Source organism: Temnothorax americanus, unplaced genomic scaffold (assembly GCF_048541705.1).
Source record: "Temnothorax americanus isolate GAGA-0224 unplaced genomic scaffold, ASM4854170v1 Scaffold141, whole genome shotgun sequence".
Lineage (NCBI taxonomy): Eukaryota > Metazoa > Arthropoda > Insecta > Hymenoptera > Formicidae > Temnothorax > Temnothorax americanus.
In genome coordinates, this window is record NW_027509277.1 from 65,091 (window position 1) to 82,677 (window position 17,587).

The window sequence follows — 17,587 nt, forward strand, 5'->3', positions numbered from 1 at the left end:
CTAACATTTCGCAAAAAATCTGTTTTTGGACGTTGTCAAGTGAGGTCATTTCACACGCGATCTCTATCGGGTCCTCCGGTACACCTTGCTTACACTCCGTTTTCTTCTCAGCTAGAGAAGCGTTCTTAAATATATTATTATCCCCTATATCATTATCAATACCATCACATATCTCATCACATATATCATGATCATTGCTGTCACACATTTCATTATAAATATCCCCCTTCCTTTGTACCAATTCTCGTATAATTGTTTCTTTATTATTTTCTTCAACCCGGTCGCTCCTAATCACTTCCGTTATCATCTCCTCATCTATCTTATTACAACTTATTAGTTCTCCCCCCCTATTTTCCTTTTGAGTTACCTCACTTGAACTAATCGCGTTACTTGTTATTTGGTCCTTCTCCCTTTTCGGGTCTATTCACATATCTCTATCACATCAAGAGACACGGTAGTGTCTCGCGCCAAGTACACGCAGAGCGAGACCGACCGTGACTCTTTTACGCGACGCGACGGGTTGCGAGTACCCGAGATGTTGAGATCTCGATAACGAGTGAACGGATCAAGTTTTAAGTAGGCTTGATCGATAGCTTGGGGTCCAATTAGGGGGGGGGGGTTTCTCTCATAATATTCCGCTACGTGCCCTACGAGCGGAGATATTGCGACGCAAAGTCCAAATGCGAAAATTTATTTTTAAGATACGTCGTCTACGTCGACCGCTCTTCTTTATAACATACATGTAACAAACAGAGAACGTCACTGTCACTTTTTCGACACTGGCGGCTAGCGGCGTTAGTATCGCAGTGCAGTGCAGTGCAGACAGTGCGTTCGTTTAGAGCGCTATCCTGTCAGTCAGTTCATCATCTGATCAGTTAACCTATCTCGATCGATCGAGAGACACGGTAGTACGCGCGGAGCGAGACCGACCGTGTGACTCTTTATTACGCGTCGCGAGGTAAGGTGCGACAACGCGCGCATACGCGCGTACGCGAAACAGCAGTAACACCGTAATCGTGCCGGCGATAGACTGAATTGAATTGCTTCGTGCTTATTTAAAGATTTCATATCCCTACATTGGGTGCGTTCAGCCGATACTCCGCTAGCCTAGCAATCGTGAGCAGTCGCTCGTTTTCGCTCGTTTCCTCTCCTTTGACCCAATGGATTAAAAGGAGAGGAAACGAGCGACTGCTCACGATTGCTAGGCTAGCGGAGTATCGGCTGAACGCACCCATCGTGTTAAGATCGCTGCCGGAAAAGAAGGTTATCTACGCTTGGCAGAAAGTGACGACTGACACGTTCGATCTCGACTTCGTTGATCGCAGAAGAGCTGAACTCGAGGTACGTTTCCGATTTGCAATTATAAATGTATCGTGCGATGAATGTTGTACCCAATTATAACCTCAAATGAAGTTGTGCACGTTGCTGAAAGATATATATATATATATCTTGATATATAGGTTACGGTCAACGTGATACAAATGCTCTGGAGCGTTCTTCTTCTCATTCTTTCTTCATTGAAAGAAAAAGAGAAGAGGAATGCTTCGAAGCATTTGTAGCGTCACGTTGACCGTAGCCATAATATCATATTAATACATTATTTTATTTTTAGATATAGGTCAAGGATTGCCATTTAAAGCTGGTACGTTTGATGGGGCTGTCAGTATTTCTGCGCTTGTGGTTGTGCTATGCAAGCAAAACTTTGCACAATCCTACAAGACGTTTATATCGTTTCTTATCAACGTTGTATGCATGTCTGTCAAGAAGCGCAAGAGCAGTGTTACAATTCTATCCAGAGAACGGTGAGAACAGGTTGTTGATATTATATATATCTTGATATATAGGCTACGGTCAACGTGATACAAATGCTCTGGAGCGTTCTTCTTCTCCTTCTTTCTTCATTGAAAGAAAAGAGAAGAGGAATGCTTCGAAGCATTTGTAGTGTCACGTTGACCATAGCCATAATATCATATTAATACATTATTTTATTTTTTAGGTCAAGGATTGCCATTTAAAGCTGGTACGTTTGATGGGGCTATCAGTATTTCTGCGCTTGTGGTTGTGCTATGCAAGCAAAACTTTGCACAATCCTACAAGACGTTTATATCGTTTCTTATCAACGTTGTATGCATGTCTGTCAAGAAGCGCAAGAGCAGTGTTACAATTCTATCCAGAGAACGGTGAGAACAGGTTGTTGATATTATATATATCTTGATATATATATGATGGCAAATACTGGCCGTATTGTCCTCGGTTAGAGGCAGGAGCCAACGAAATCACCGTTTTATACTGAGAGAAATCGCGAAAGTACAAATGGTAAGTACTGTCTTTTCAATATATATTTCACATAATTTTGCATAATTACAATGTTGCTATTTTTATTTTATTTTAGATGGATATATTTCGAGCTAGAATTATCATTGGAAGAAAAATCAGCCACCGATATCGCTGCCGGACCTGTCGCCCCCGGACCTGTCGCCGCCAGTTCCGTCGCCGCTGGACCTGTTGCCGCTGGTTCCGTCGTCGCCGACCATCCTGTCGCCGCCGGACTTGTCGCCGCCGGTTCCGTCGCCAACCGTCCCGTCGCCGCCAGACCTGTCGCCGCCGGTTTCTTCGCCGACCGTCTCGTCGTCGCCGACCGTCCCGTCGCCGCCCGTCCCGTCGCCGATCGTCCCGTCGTCGCCGGACCTGTCGCCGCTGATCCCGTCGTCGCCGATCGTGCCGCTGCTCGTTTCGATGCCGAAGATGATAGACAAGGTAATATTAATTAATATTATGTATATTTAACAGAAAGTAATGACATATTCATGATATATTCCGCCAATAATTTGATTGCGATCATAAAATTTCTTATACAATTTTATTATTTTACAGTTCGAAGACCAAGAGGCAGAGCCGCGGGGATACGACGGCAAGAAGAAAGGTTCATGGCCTTCTTATATAAATTGTCATCATCCAATTACCATTGGGGTAGACGAGGCAGAGGCAGAGGCAGACGTTGAGAGCAACAGGATTTAATCTTTGTTTCTATATAATCTTTATATAATGTGTCTCTATATAATGTCTCTATATAATGTCTCTATATAATCTCTATATATAATAATGTCTATATAATGTCTCTATATATAATAATCTCTATAAATAATAATGTCTCTGTATAATCTATATATATATATGATACACAATAAAAATAATTGAAAAATAATTAGAGATGAATGCATTCGTATTGTTTTATTATAAAAAATAAAATTGCGTTCAGGTATTTTATGTTATGTATAACCGCATCGTATATAATTATTATCAAATCCTCTTGATTCAAAACGATCTTGATTACTTTCATTATTTTGTATGTAGCTGTTTTGAGACAAATTAGTTGTTTCGACGCTCTCGGGTTGTACAGGTTGTATAATTGTTTCGTTTGTATGAGAAATGTATAATATTTATTCTACCTACCGGATTGTGGAGGCAATAGAGATTGTGAAGCAGGAATTTGACAAGATACTTTTATACACAGTCAAGATCTTCATGATGTATATATAATCTTTATAGCATTTTTAAATAGAAACTAATGTAACGTTTTATATTTTGTTGCTATTGGAATTTTTTATTGTTAAAATATTAATATATGATTCTATGTAAATCTATATAAAAGTTTAATTATCAAAATATGTAATAATTTTCGAAATATGTATTATTCTGTAGGAACATAATTATATATAAAAATATTAGTCTTTTTTAAAAAATAGTGATAAATTGTAGTACAATCACAAAACTTGGACAAATTAAAGATATTTTAATATAAAAGAAAAAGAGAAAGACAGTGTAATACAGTAAAAATATAGCAAACTGCAGAACATTGCAGGAATATTTTTTTTAATGTCTCTGATTTTTATTTAACTATATATAGTTACATAAGATAATATATAAATAAAGGAGTATACAATTACATAAGATAATATACAAAGGAGTACTTTAACGGGCAGTACATTAGGTAGTGCAATAAACAATACAATAAAATTATTTCTTACTGATTTTATCAAGAGACACGGTAGTGTCTCGCGCCAAGTACACGCGGAGCGAGACCGACCGTGATCTTTTACGCGACGCGACGGGTTGCGAGTACCCGAGATGTTGAGATCTCGATAACGAGTGAACGGATCAAGTTCTAAGTAGGCTTGATCGATAGCTTGAGGTCCAATTAGGGGGGGGGGGGTTTCTCTCATAATATTCCGCTGCGTGCCCTACGAGCGGAGATATTGCGATGCAAAGTCCAAATGTAGAAAATTTATTTTTAAGATACGAATACGTATATATACTTCTAATGCCGACGTCTTATATGATGACGTCATAATCAGAAACGTCACTTTCACTTTTTCGACACTGGTGGCAAGCGGTTCTGATTATACAATATAATTATATACGATACGGTTATACATATACATAAAATACCTGAACGCAATTTTATTTTTTATAATAAAACAATACGAATGCATTCATCTGTAATTATTTTTCAATTATTTTTATTGTGTATCATATATCCGTACAACATTACCTTTTTAAAAAAAAGGTAAAAAAAGGCGCCAAGTACACGTATAGTAGTGTATATGTTGTTACCTAAAAAAAAAAAGAAAGTGGTAGTATTATACCTCGAAAAAACCTAAGTAACAAGTGGTAGATCTTTATATCTCGAAAAATCTCGAAAAAATCTAAGCAGTAGTATTTTTATTTCCGAAAAATTATAACCCTAGTGATACACGTCACAAAATTATGTTACCTTATCAAAAAGAAGAGTCGCGCTTCAAGTGATCTATTACAATTACAAAAAAGAAATGATATCTCTTTAAGTTAGAGCGCCAATTACAGAGAGAACATGTATATTGCCTCAAAAAATAATTGTTGCACTACATTGAAAAATCTTTACATTGTGTCAATTAGAAAAGAATGTATAATAACAATTTTAAAAGATTAAAAAATTTTATTTAAATTTAACAAGAGAATACAAGATATTTAAATACAAAGTTATTTACATGTGTATTTTTTAATGGCCACAAAGAATTACAGAAGTAACAGTACAAAATAAAAATATTTTATTAAAATACATAAATTTTTCTTGTAAAAAAACTTGGCGCTGCTAGACCTCGAAATTTTAAATAAATAAATAAACTTATTCTATACTTAATTATAAGCCGCATTATCCGCCGTCCGCGTAGTCACGCACACCCATATCACTCACTCCCACATCCACGCTGATAATCATTTAATATTACTCCCATTGTATTCTTCTCTGAATTATTTTTATTTATTGTTGTTTTTATTTATTTAAAAGGTCTAGCAGCGCCAAGTTTTTTTACAAGAAAAATTTATGTATTTTAATAAAATATTTTTATTTTGTACTGTTACTTCTGTAATTCTTTGTGGCCATTAAAAAATACACATGTAAATAACTTTGTATTTAAATATCTTGTATTCTCTTGTTAAATTTAAATAAAATTTTTTAATCTTTTAAAATTGTTATTATACATTCTTTTCTAATTGACACAATGTAAAGATTTTTCAATGTAGTGCAACAATTATTTTTTGAGGCAATATACATGTTCTCTCTGTAATTGGCGCTCTAACTTAAAGAGATATCATTTCTTTTTTGTAATTGTAATAGATCACTTGAAGCGCGACTCTTCTTTTTGATAAGGTAACATAATTTTGTGACGTGTATCACTAGGGTTATAATTTTTCGGAAATAAAAATACTACTGCTTAGATTTTTTCGAGATTTTTCGAGATATAAAGATCTACCACTTGTTACTTAGGTTTTTTCGAGGTATAATACTACCACTTTCTTTTTTTTTTTAGGTAACAACATATACACTACTATACGTGTACTTGGCGCCCTTTTTTTCCTTTTTTTTAAAAAGGTAATTTTGTACGGATATCACGCCTTTTTGTAGTGTTACGCAACTTAATCTTATAAACAATATATCTTAAAATTTCATAAACCGTATATAATACAAGGTATGAAGCTAAAAGTGTTACGGACTATTATTTCTAAAGAAAACAACAATTTAATATTTTGCTCAGTTTTTTAAAAATAATAATCTGTAACCCTTTTAATTGTACACCTTGTATATATTTTTCAATTTCAACATAAAACATAATCGCAATAAAGCATGATTAATGTTAATAAGTCGTTAACTGTAAAATTCTTTATTTATTTTTATTTGCGTGTCTTACTGAATGTTGTTCGCAACTGTATATGTACCGATATCTTCAGGTATCGATATTTTTGATAATTATTTTTACGTCAGACATAATTTTAATTCATCCAATTTTTATTATGTCTAAACATAATTTTTGTCCAATTTTTATTATGTCTAGACATAATTTTAATTCAGCGATTTTTATTATGTCATGACATAATTTTAATTCTGCCGCTAGGGAAATTTTAAGTCGATTTTTATGAATCAAGCTTGAATTCAATGTTTAGGTGTCCCAGGTTGCTGATGACGAGGCCCACATAGCGCGCTCTATACTTTTCGGTGTCCAGGTGTATTAATACCTTGAACTTGATGGCCACGTGTTCCAAGTTGCCGATGACGAGGTCCACATAGTGCGCTTCGTAGTTTTCGGTGTCTACATGTATTAATACCTCGAATTCGATATCTACGTGTCCTACATTGGGTGTGTTCAGCCGATACTTTGCTAGCCTAGCAATCGTGAGCAGTCGCTCGTTTTCGCTCGTTTCCTCTTTTTTGACTTACTGGATTAAAAAGAGAAGAAACGAGCAAAAACGAGCAACTGCTCACGATTGCTAGGCTAGCGGAGTATCGGCTGAACGCACCCATTCAGATTTAAAGTTATTAATACACCTAGACACCAAAAACTATGAAGCGCATTATGTGGACCTCGTCATCAGCAACCTGGGACACCTAGACATCAATTTCAAGGTATTAATACACGTAGACACCAAAAACTACGGAGCGCAATATGTGGACCTTGTCATCGGCAACCTGGGACACCTAAACATTGAATTCAACATATTATTACACCTGGACACCGAAAACTACGAAGCGCACTATGTGGACCTCGTCATCGGCAACCTGGGACACGTAGACATCAAATTCAACGTACGATTACACCTGGACACCGGAAACTATGAAGCGCACTATCTGGATCCCGTCATCGGCAACCTGGGATACGTGGACATCGAATTCAAAATATTAATACACGTAGACACCGAAAACTACGGAGCGCACTATGTGGATTTTGTCATCGGCAACCTGGGACACCTAGACATCGAATTCAACGTACTATTACGTGAACATCAAATTCGAGGTATTATTACACCTGGACACCGAAAACTATGAAGCGCACTATCTGGATCTTGTCATCGGCAACCTGGGACACGTGAACATTGAATTCAAGGTATTAATACACGTAGACACCGAAAACTACGGAGCGCACTATGTGGGCCTTGTCATCGGCAACCTGGGACACCTAGACATCGCATTCAACGTACGATTACACCTGGACACCAAAAACTATGAAGCGCATTATCTGGATTCCGTCATCGGCAACCTGGGACACGTGGACATCGAATTCAACGTATTATTACACCTGGACACCGAAAACTACGAAGCGCACTGTGTGGACCTCGTCATCGGCAACCTGGGACACGTGGACATCGAATTCAAGGTATTAATACACGTAGACACCGAAAACTACGGAGCGCACTATGTGGACCTCGTCATCGGCAACCTGGGACACGTGGACATCGAATTCAAGGTATTAATACACGTACACACCGAAAACTACGGAGCGCACTATGTGGACCTCGTCATCGGCAACCTGGGACACCTAGACATCAAATTCAACGTACGATTACACCTGGACACCGAAAACTACGAAGCGCACTGTGTGGACCTCGTCATCGGCAACCTGGGACACGTGGACATCGAATTCAACGTATTATTACACCTGGACACCGAAAACTACGAAGCGCACTGTGTGGACCTCGTCATCGGCAACCTGGGACACGTGGACATCGAATTCAACGTATTATTACACCTGGACACCGAAAACTACGAAGCGCACTGTGTGGACCTCGTCATCGGCAACCTGGGACACGTGGACATCGAATTCAAGGTATTAATACACGTACACACCGAAAACTACGGAGCGCACTATGTGGACCTCGTCATCGGCAACCTGGGACACCTAGACATCGAATTCAACGTACGATTACACCTGGACACCGAAAACTACGAAGCGCACTGTGTGGACCTCGTCATCTGCAACCTGGGACACGTGGACATCGAATTCAACGTATTATTACACCTGGACACCGAAAACTACGAAGCGCACTGTGTGGACCTCGTCATCGGCAACCTGGGACACGTGGACATCGAATTCAAGGTATTAATACACGTAGACACCGAAAACTACGGAGCGCACTATGTGGACCTCGTCATCGGCAACCTGGGACACGTGGACATCGAATTCAAGATATTAATACACGTAGACACCAAAAACTACGGAGCGCACTATGTGGACCTCGTCATCGGCAACCTGGGACACGTAGACATCGAATTCAACGTATTATTACACCTGGACACCGAAAACTATAAAGCGCACTATCTGGACCTTGTCATTGGCAACCTGGGATACATAGACATCAAATTCAAGCTTGATTCATAAGAATCGACTTAAAAATTCCCTAGCGGCACTTTCTGCCAAGCATAGAGAACCTACTTTTCCGTTGACTCAATATTTATTATATATATACCTAATTTTTACTTAAATAGAAATCTTCCTCCTGACCGATAAGTTTATCGACCTAATTTTGAAATACGCGCGCGATATCGAAACTGGCGATACCTGCGCCGCCAGCGGCGAAAAAGTGAAAGTGACGTTCTCTGTTTGTTACATGTATGTTATAATGAATGCGAGCGGTTGACGTAGAAGAAAGTATCTTAAAAATAAATTTTCACATTTGGACTTTGCGTCGCAATATCTCCGCTCGTAAGGCACGTAGCGGAATATTATGAGAGAAACCCCCCCCTAATTGGACCCCAAGCTATCGATCAAGCCTACTTAGAACTTGATCCGTTCACTCGTTATCGAGATCTCAACATCTCGGGTACTCGCAACCCGTCGCGTCGCGTAAAAGAGTCACGGTCGGTCTCGCTCCGCGTGTACTTGGCGCGAGACACTACCGTGTCTCTTGATATATATATAGATTATATAGAGACATTATTATTTATAGAGATTATTATATATAGAGACATTATATAGACATTATTATATATAGAGATTATATAGAGACATTATATAGAGACATTATATAGAGACACATTATATAAAGATTATATAGAGACAAAGATTAAATCCTGTTGCTCTCAACGTCTGCCTCTGCCTCTGCCTCGTCTACCCCAATGGTAATTGGATGATGACAATTTATATAAGAAGGCCATGAACCTTTCTTCTTGCCGTCGTATCCCCGCGGCTCTGCCTCTTGGTCTTCGAACTGTAAAATAATAAAATTGTATAAGAAATTTTATGATCGCAATCAAATTATTGGCGGAATATATCATGAATATGTCATTACTTTCTGTTAAATATACATAATATTAATTAATATTACCTTGTCTATCATCTTCGGCATCGAAACGAGCAGCGGCACGATCGGCGACGACGGGATCAGCGGCGACAGGTCCGGCGACGACGGGACGGGCGGCGACGAGACGGGCGGCGACGAGACGGGCGGCGACGGGACGGTTGGCGACGGGACGGTCGGCGACGACGAGACGGTCGGCGACGAAACCGGCGGCGACAGGTCTGGCGGCGACGGGACGGTTGGCGACGGAACCGGCGGCGACAGGTCCGGCGGCGACAGGATGGTCGGCGACGACGGAACCAGCGGCGACAGGTCCAGCGGCGACGGAACTGGCGGCGACAGGTCCGGCGGCGACAGGATGGTCGGCGACGACGGAACCAGCGGCGACAGGTCCAGCGGCGACGGAACTGGCGGCGACAGGTCCGGCGGCGACAGGTCCGGCGGCGACGGGACGGTCGGCGACGGAACCGGCGGCGACGGGACCGGCAGCGATATCGGTGGCTGATTTTTCTTCCAATGATAATTCTAGCTCGAAATCGGCGAAATCGTTATCATCCATATCCATCTAAAATAAAATAAAAATAGCAACATTGTAATTATGTAAAATTATGTGAAATATATATTGAAAAGACAGTACTTACCATTTGTACTTTCGCCATTTCTCTCAGTATGAAACGGTGGTTTCGTTGGCTCCTGCCTCTTTTCAGAGGACAATACGGCCAGTATTTGCCACTGTTTGTTATTAAAGTCTGGAACACTCGAGGACAATACGGCAACATATGAAATCGGCGACGATGGCGGGTAAAGTGTTTAAAAGCATGGAATACCCTTATAAGGTAGAGAGCCTTTCAGACTATATTCGGAAACTTCATTCTGGCCTAGTTTATATTAATCACTTGATACGCGTATTAAATAGTAAATAACTAGTAAATTAGTTTGATTATTGGTTTGATACGCGCATCAAGAGATCGGTGTAAACTAGGTCATTTAAATACACACCAGCGTCGTTCTGGAGCCTTAATCTCGAATCGTTTTCATGAAACTCGCATGCGAAATTCAATGTATTTCAAATAGAAGGTCGCACACGAAAATCATTAGGGTAGGCTCGAGAATACGGTCCCTGTCCTTGTTCAATTTTTAGTAACAGGATAAAGCGATGCGGTGTGCACTCGAATATAGTTCTTGAATGCAGCCCTAAATGCTCTATCTATACACGCCGATAACGTCGCCGCCGATCATATCACCATCGATCACGTTGCTGTCGATCACGTCGCCTATCACGTCGTCGTTGATTACATTACTCGTGGTTGTTGCGTTTCGTGTACGCGTTACCGGTTTCTACGCTTTGTATGTACACCACGTTGACAAATACATTGTGGTATTAATAGCAGAGAAGAATTCTCTCTGTTGTTATTTCGTCGTTGGCGGTTCGTGGTTCATAAGTTATTTCGCAAATAGCTTACAGTCTCATCATATCTGTGAGTGAAGGTTATATTGTCGATATATTGCGATATCTCTGAGACAATATCTTTTTCTGTGAGTGAGTGAATTGTTAACAGATTACATCCAGCGGACGGTGAGTCGCGTCAGCACCGCTCCTGTTATCTTATATACCCATAACGAAGCCCATAACAAGGTAACTATTTCTTTAAGGTATATATATAAATAATATATTATTGAGTCAACGCGGAAAAGAAGATTCTCTACGCTTGGCAGAAAGTGCCGCTAAGGAATTTTTAAGTCGATTCTTATGAATCAAGCTTGAATTCGATGTCTAGGTATCCCAGGTTGCCGATGACGAGGTCCAGATAGTGCGCTTCATAGTTTTCGGTGTCCAGGTGTAATAATACGTTGAATTCGATGTCTACGTGTCCCAGGTTGCCGATGACGAGGTCCACATAGTGCGCTCCGTAGTTTTCGGTGTCTACGTGTATTAATACCTTGAATTCGATGTCCACGTGTCCCAGGTTGCCGATGACGGGATCCAGATAGTGCGCTTCATAGTTTTCGGTGTCCAGGTGTAATCGTACGTTGAATTCGATGTCTAGGTGTCCCAGGTTGCCGATGACGAGGTCCACATAGTGCGCTTCGTAGTTTTCGGTGTCCAGGTGTAATAATACGTTGAATGCGATGTCTAGGTGTTCCAGGTTGCCGATGATGATGTCTAGATAGTGAGTTCCGTAGTTTTCGGTGTCTACGTGTATTAATACCTTGAATTCGATGTTTAAGTATCCCAGGTTGCCGATGACGAGGTCCACATAGTGCGCTCCGTAGTTTTCGGTGTCTACGTGTATTAATACCTTGGATTCGATGTCCACGTATCCCAGGTTGCCGATGATGGAATCCAGATAGTGCGCTTCATAATTTTCGGTGTCCAGGTGTAATCGTACGTTGAATTCGATGTCTAGGTGTCCCAGGTTGCCGATGACGAGGTCCACATAGTGCGCCCTGTAGTTTTCGGTGTCTACGTGTATTAATATTTTGAAATTTATGTCTAGGTGTCCCAGGTTGCTGATGACGAAGTCCAGATAGCGCGCTCTGTAGTTTTCGGTGTCTAGGTGTAATAATACCTCGAATTTGATGTCTACGTGTTCCGGGTTGCCGATGACGAGGTCCACATACTGCGCTTCATAGTTTTTGGTGTCTAGGTGTATTAATAACTTTAAATCTAAATGGGTGCGTTCAGCCGATACTTCGCTAGCCTAGCAATCGTGAGCAGTCGCTCGTTTTCGCTCGTTTCCTCTCCTTTTAATCCATTAGGTCAAAATAGAGGTAACGAGCGAAAACGAGCGACTGTTCACGATTGTTAGGCTAGCGGAGTATCGGCTGAACGCACCCAATGTAGGACACGTAGATATCGAATTCGAGGTATTAATACATGTAGACACCGAAAACTACGAAGCGCACTATGTGGACCTCGTCATCGGCAACCTGGGACAGCTAGACATTAAATTCAAGCTTGATTCATAAAAATCGACTTAAAATTTCCCTAGCGGCAGAATTAAAATTTTGTCATGACATAATAAAAATCGCTAAATTAAAATTATGTCTAGACATAATAAAAATTGGACGAAAATTATGTCTAGACATAATAAAAATTGAATGAATTAAAATTATGTCTGACGTAAAAATAATTATCAAAAATATCGATACCTGAAGATATCGGTACATATACAGTTGCGAACAACATTCAGTAAGACACGCAAATAAAAATAAATAAAAAATTTTACAGTTAACGACTTATTAACATTAATCATGCTTTATTGCGATTATGTTTTATGTTGAAATTAAAAAATATATACAAGGTGTACAACTAAAAGGGTTACAGATTATTATTTAAAAAAAACTAAGCAAAATATTAAATTGTTGTTTTCTTTAGAAATAATAGTCCGTAACACTTTTAGCTTCATACCTTGTATTATATACTGTTTATAAGATTATAAGATATATTGTTTATAAGATTAAGATGCGTAACACTACAAAATGGCGTGATATCCGTGCAAAATTACCTTTTTAAAAAAATAGGTAAAAAAGAGCGCCAAGTACACGCATAGTAGTGTATATGTATTATGTTGTTACCCTGTTATGTTGTTACCTTGAAAAAAAAACAAAGTGGTAGTATTATACCTCCAAATAGCTTTATCCTGTACATACTGTTTATAAAATGCGTAATATACTACAAAAAGGCGTGATATCCGCACAAAATTACCTTTTTTAAAAAAACGTATAAAAAAGACTCCAAGTACACGTATAATAGTGTATATGTTGTTACCTAAAAAAAAATAAAGTGGTAGTATGATACCTCGAAAAAACCTAAGTAACAACCCCAGTAAAACAGGTACGTCGCATCTGCGTCGAATCTACGTAATACGTGGATGGAGATTCATCCGCGAGTTATCCACGTAGATTCAACGTTTCTTTTTTATCGTCAAAATCAAAGAACCTTATTCGCGTGGATTCAACGTTTCTTTTCTATCGCTAAAATCGAAGTACCTTATCCACGTAGATTCAACGTTTTTTTTTCCATCGTCAAAATCAAAGTTCCTTATCCGCGTGGATTCAACGTTTCTTTTCTATCGCTAAAATCGAAGTACCTTATCCGCGTAGATTCAACGTTTCTTCTCCATCGCCAAAATCGAAGTACCTTATCCGCGTAGATTCAACGTTTCTCTTCCATCGCCAAAATCGAAGTACCTTATCCGCGTGGATTCAACGTTTCTTTTCCATCGATAAAATCAAAGTATCTTATCCGCGTAATATCAATGTAGATTTTGCGTAGATATTTCCACTGTTTTACTGACATATAATTTATCAATCTCAGGAGACATTGATGTTGTCAATCGCAATTAATATAGCTAAATGGAACGTTTTAATGAATAATTTATAATTAATCAAGCTGATCCATCAACTATATGTTTGCAACTATATGGTTAAAGGTTAAAGGATATTTATCTAATGAGGCCTTTGTAAGGATTTGATAAGAATGTTTTAACTTTATAAATATACTTTTTTCATAAATATATTTACGAACACAAAATTTCATAATGAGCCGGCACTGGTTTCGGATATTCACCCGACATTAAGAAATAATATCATATATCCAATTAAAAATTTTATTACTTTTTTTAAACTAAATTTGTTTCTTAAGATGATTTTTGAAAAATTATATATTTGCGCTGGTTACGACATATGTAGACTATATATAACACTTACATCTAATTAAGAAGTAGTCTACCACGTAAGGCAGTTAGCTCACGATCCAGAGGTCTCGAGTTCGAATCCCACCAAGGTAAGTGTGTTTTTCTGAGTTTTTCAAATACGAGAAAATATTTATAATCATAGACTGCATCTTAAGAAACAAATTCAAATTTAGTTATAAATTAGTAATAAAATTTCAATAAAAATAATTTTTTTTTATGCCGGGTAAATATCGGAAATCAGTGTCCTCTAGTATTAAGAGGTTTTTTTTGAGTGAGTAATTCAATACTAACAATAATAAGCACCAGTAATCCAGTAATTTATTACTGTGTATTTTTAGTACTTTTTTCTGTAAGGGACGTGAAACTTTCACGTAAATTCCACGTCGAATCGATGATCTCATCCACGTGGATCCGACTACCGTTTTTAAGCGGATGATCCACTCGATTGTCTACGTGAATTCTACGTCGCTGGTCCACATGAAAGAAACGTGGATTCCACGTTCCTGTTTTACTAGGGAAGTGGTAGATCTTTATATCTCGAAAAATCTCGAAAGAATCTAAGCAGTTAGTATCTTTATTTCCGAAAAATTATAACCCAAGTGATATACGTCACAAAATTATGTTACCTTATCAAAAAGAAGAGTCGGGCTTCAAGTGATCTATTACCATTACAAAAAAGAAATGATATCTCTTTAAATTTAGAGCGCCAATTACAGAGAGAACATGTATATTGCCTCAAAAAGACGCCAAATTTCAAATTTGGATCTTGTGTTTTCTGATACTCCAATAATAGATTTTATTAGTTACAAACAATTGCCGAATGTGTGGAATTCAGATCACTTTCCCATCCTTATGGAGGTGGACACGGATGTCTTCGTGTACAAGAAAACCACGAATCGACTATCAACAAAAACAACTGATTGGGACAAATTTCAGGATATTATGGAAAAAGAAATGGAGAAGATCGAGGTTACATGTTCAGGTAAAAAGCTGCAAGAAAAATATGAAATTTTTATGGCCAGCATGAAGAAGGCGATCAACGTCGCTTCTGGAAGAGGAGAGGGATATAAGAGACCTACGCAGCCCGCAAAGAAATCTATTAAGAAAGAAAAACAACCGGTGAGATGGTGGGATGAAGATTGTTCGAAAGCCATTAAAGATAGGAAAAAAAAGTTGAAGATCTATCTTAACCATACAGATTCGAGACACGCTTGGTTCGAGTATAAAAGAGTCGAAGCAGAGAAGGAAAACTTTCACCACTTTTGTAATAGTATCACTAGGTTTACCAGTCTTACGTATGTATGGAACGTTATGCGAACCTTCAAGAAAGCAAAGAGTAAGATAAACTGGAACAAATGGCAGGTGATAGATCGGAATCAAGTCATCAGGGAAGAGATCGACAAATTGTCGGCGCCAGGGGTCTCTATGGAAGTAGAAGATGAGGATGAGCACCCATCACAGGAAGAGAATTGTATGGACTCACCATTCATAATGGAGGAATTGCATAGAGCAATAAATATGATTAGGAAGGATTTTGCACCAGGTGCTGATTGCATCGATTACAAGATGATAAAACAGCTTCCCCGAAGAGCTTTGGATTTTCTATTAAGTCTGTTCAATGAGATCTGGAGCGGTAATGGATTTCCTAAAAAGTGGCGGGAGTATCAAGTCCTTTTCATTGATAAAGCTAATAAGGAGAAAGTCAGGCCTATATCCTTGTCTTCGTGCGTTGGAAAAGTGATGGAGCGCTTGGTTAACGAGCGGCTAGTTTGGTGGGCAGAGAGGGAGGGTAAAATACATCCACTACAGAACGGATTTTGGCGTGGAAAATCTTGTATCGAGAACCTGACTAAGTTGACGGCGGATATTAAGGCGGCAATACACGGTGGTGCTTACGGATTAGCGGCTTTTCTGGATGTCTCGTCTGCGTATGACAATGTACAATTTCACATTCTCAACAGGAAACTGAAGAAGATGAAGTGTCCTAAAAGAATCAGATCGTATATTAAGGTATGGTTAAAAGATAGGGAGGTAGAGTACATCGTTAGTAGCAGAGAAAAAATTAAGAGAATATCTAGGAAGGGGCTGCCTCAAGGTGCAGTTTTGAATCCGATTCTGTACGCGTTAAACACGAACGACATTACGGTGGATGTTAGTGAGGACGTGATCGTACTTCAGTTCGCGGACGACATAGTTGTATACACAACAGGGCCTAATAGAAAGACAACAGGAAACGTGTAGAGGAAGCAGTAAATATTGTGGCCAACAATTTGGGATTAATTGGTCTGGATTTGGAACCGCGAAAGACTTCATTGGTAGAATTCTCAAAGAGTGGATTCATTGATAGGAATGTGGCGATTCGGGTCAAGGGGGTACGCGTACCTAACAACGGAGAAGCTAAGTTTCTGGGATTACGTGTGGACAATCAAATGACGTATAAGAACCAGGTACAAGACGTTAGGGCAAAGATCGAAAGGGCTAATTCCATTCTACGTTATTTGAATAATGTCACTAGAGGTTCGGATGGAGGTACGGCTCTCATGCTGTATAAGAGCTTGGTCCGATCGGTTTCGGACTACGGTTGTTTTGTGTACGCCCCGGTAACGATACAACAGATTCTTAAGTTGGAAAGGGGTCAATTTCTAGGATTGAGAACGCAGCGATGGGGTATAGAAATAGTACTCCCACGAACGTGATGTTGGCGGAGGCCAAGGTCGATCTACTTAGCGAGCGAGCCCTGATGTTGGCAAGGAACTTCTGCTGCAAGATCTTAAAATATGGCAACGAGGAGATTCGACGAAGTATCGACAACTTATGCAATAAGGAACAGTTTATTAGACTTAGACACCCTAACCTAAGAAAGAGTGTTATATCAGTGGCATGGGAGAAAGTTAGACCGCTCAGGAGGTACATTGGACAACCTAAGGAAATATATGACCTGTGGGAATATGAGTACGAGGCCTTGACGGACAGTATTATAGTAGACATCGAAGTAGGTAAGGACGTGCCCCCGGTTAAAAAAACCAAAGCTATGAACAATTTGGAGGACCTTAAATACGGTCAGAAGGATTTAGACTTCATCAAAAAATTTAATCGTAAGTACGTGATGAACAACCCTTTGGTGATTTATACGGATGGATCACGGTCAGAGATGTCCAATGCTACGGGTTCGGGAATAGTGTTCGAGGAGCGGAGTGAGGCGTTCTATGTGAGTCTCCCTAGTCATAGCTCTTCATTTACGGCAGAAGCTTTCGCGGTCAAGGCGGCCCTAGAAAAAG

At 39.3% G+C, this 17,587-nt stretch overlaps 3 protein-coding genes across 3 annotated transcripts; 2 read left to right on the plus strand and 1 right to left on the minus strand.

Moving 5' to 3' along the window:
• The first annotated feature begins 1,273 nt into the window (after window positions 1-1,273).
• On the plus strand, window positions 1,274-2,184 carry LOC143894778 (uncharacterized). The gene is made up of 3 exons (XM_077401405.1): window positions 1,274-1,341; window positions 1,619-1,802; window positions 1,997-2,184. Exons 2-3 carry the CDS (start codon window positions 1,652-1,654, stop codon window positions 2,182-2,184), a joined length of 339 nt encoding a protein of 112 aa, XP_077257531.1. The 5' UTR covers window positions 1,274-1,341; window positions 1,619-1,651.
• Window positions 2,185-9,225: 7,041 nt separating this feature from the next.
• LOC143894782 (uncharacterized) lies at window positions 9,226-10,268 on the minus strand. Its single transcript, XM_077401414.1, has 3 exons — window positions 10,251-10,268; window positions 9,637-10,134; window positions 9,226-9,519 (listed from the first exon to the last, which is right to left on the minus strand). Exons 1-3 carry the CDS (start codon window positions 10,266-10,268, stop codon window positions 9,376-9,378), a joined length of 660 nt encoding a protein of 219 aa, XP_077257540.1. The 3' UTR covers window positions 9,226-9,375.
• Window positions 10,269-15,032: 4,764 nt separating this feature from the next.
• LOC143894783 (uncharacterized) lies at window positions 15,033-16,550 on the plus strand. The gene has a single exon (XM_077401415.1). It carries the CDS (start codon window positions 15,033-15,035, stop codon window positions 16,548-16,550), a length of 1,518 nt encoding a protein of 505 aa, XP_077257541.1.
• The last annotated feature ends 1,037 nt before the right edge of the window (window positions 16,551-17,587 follow it).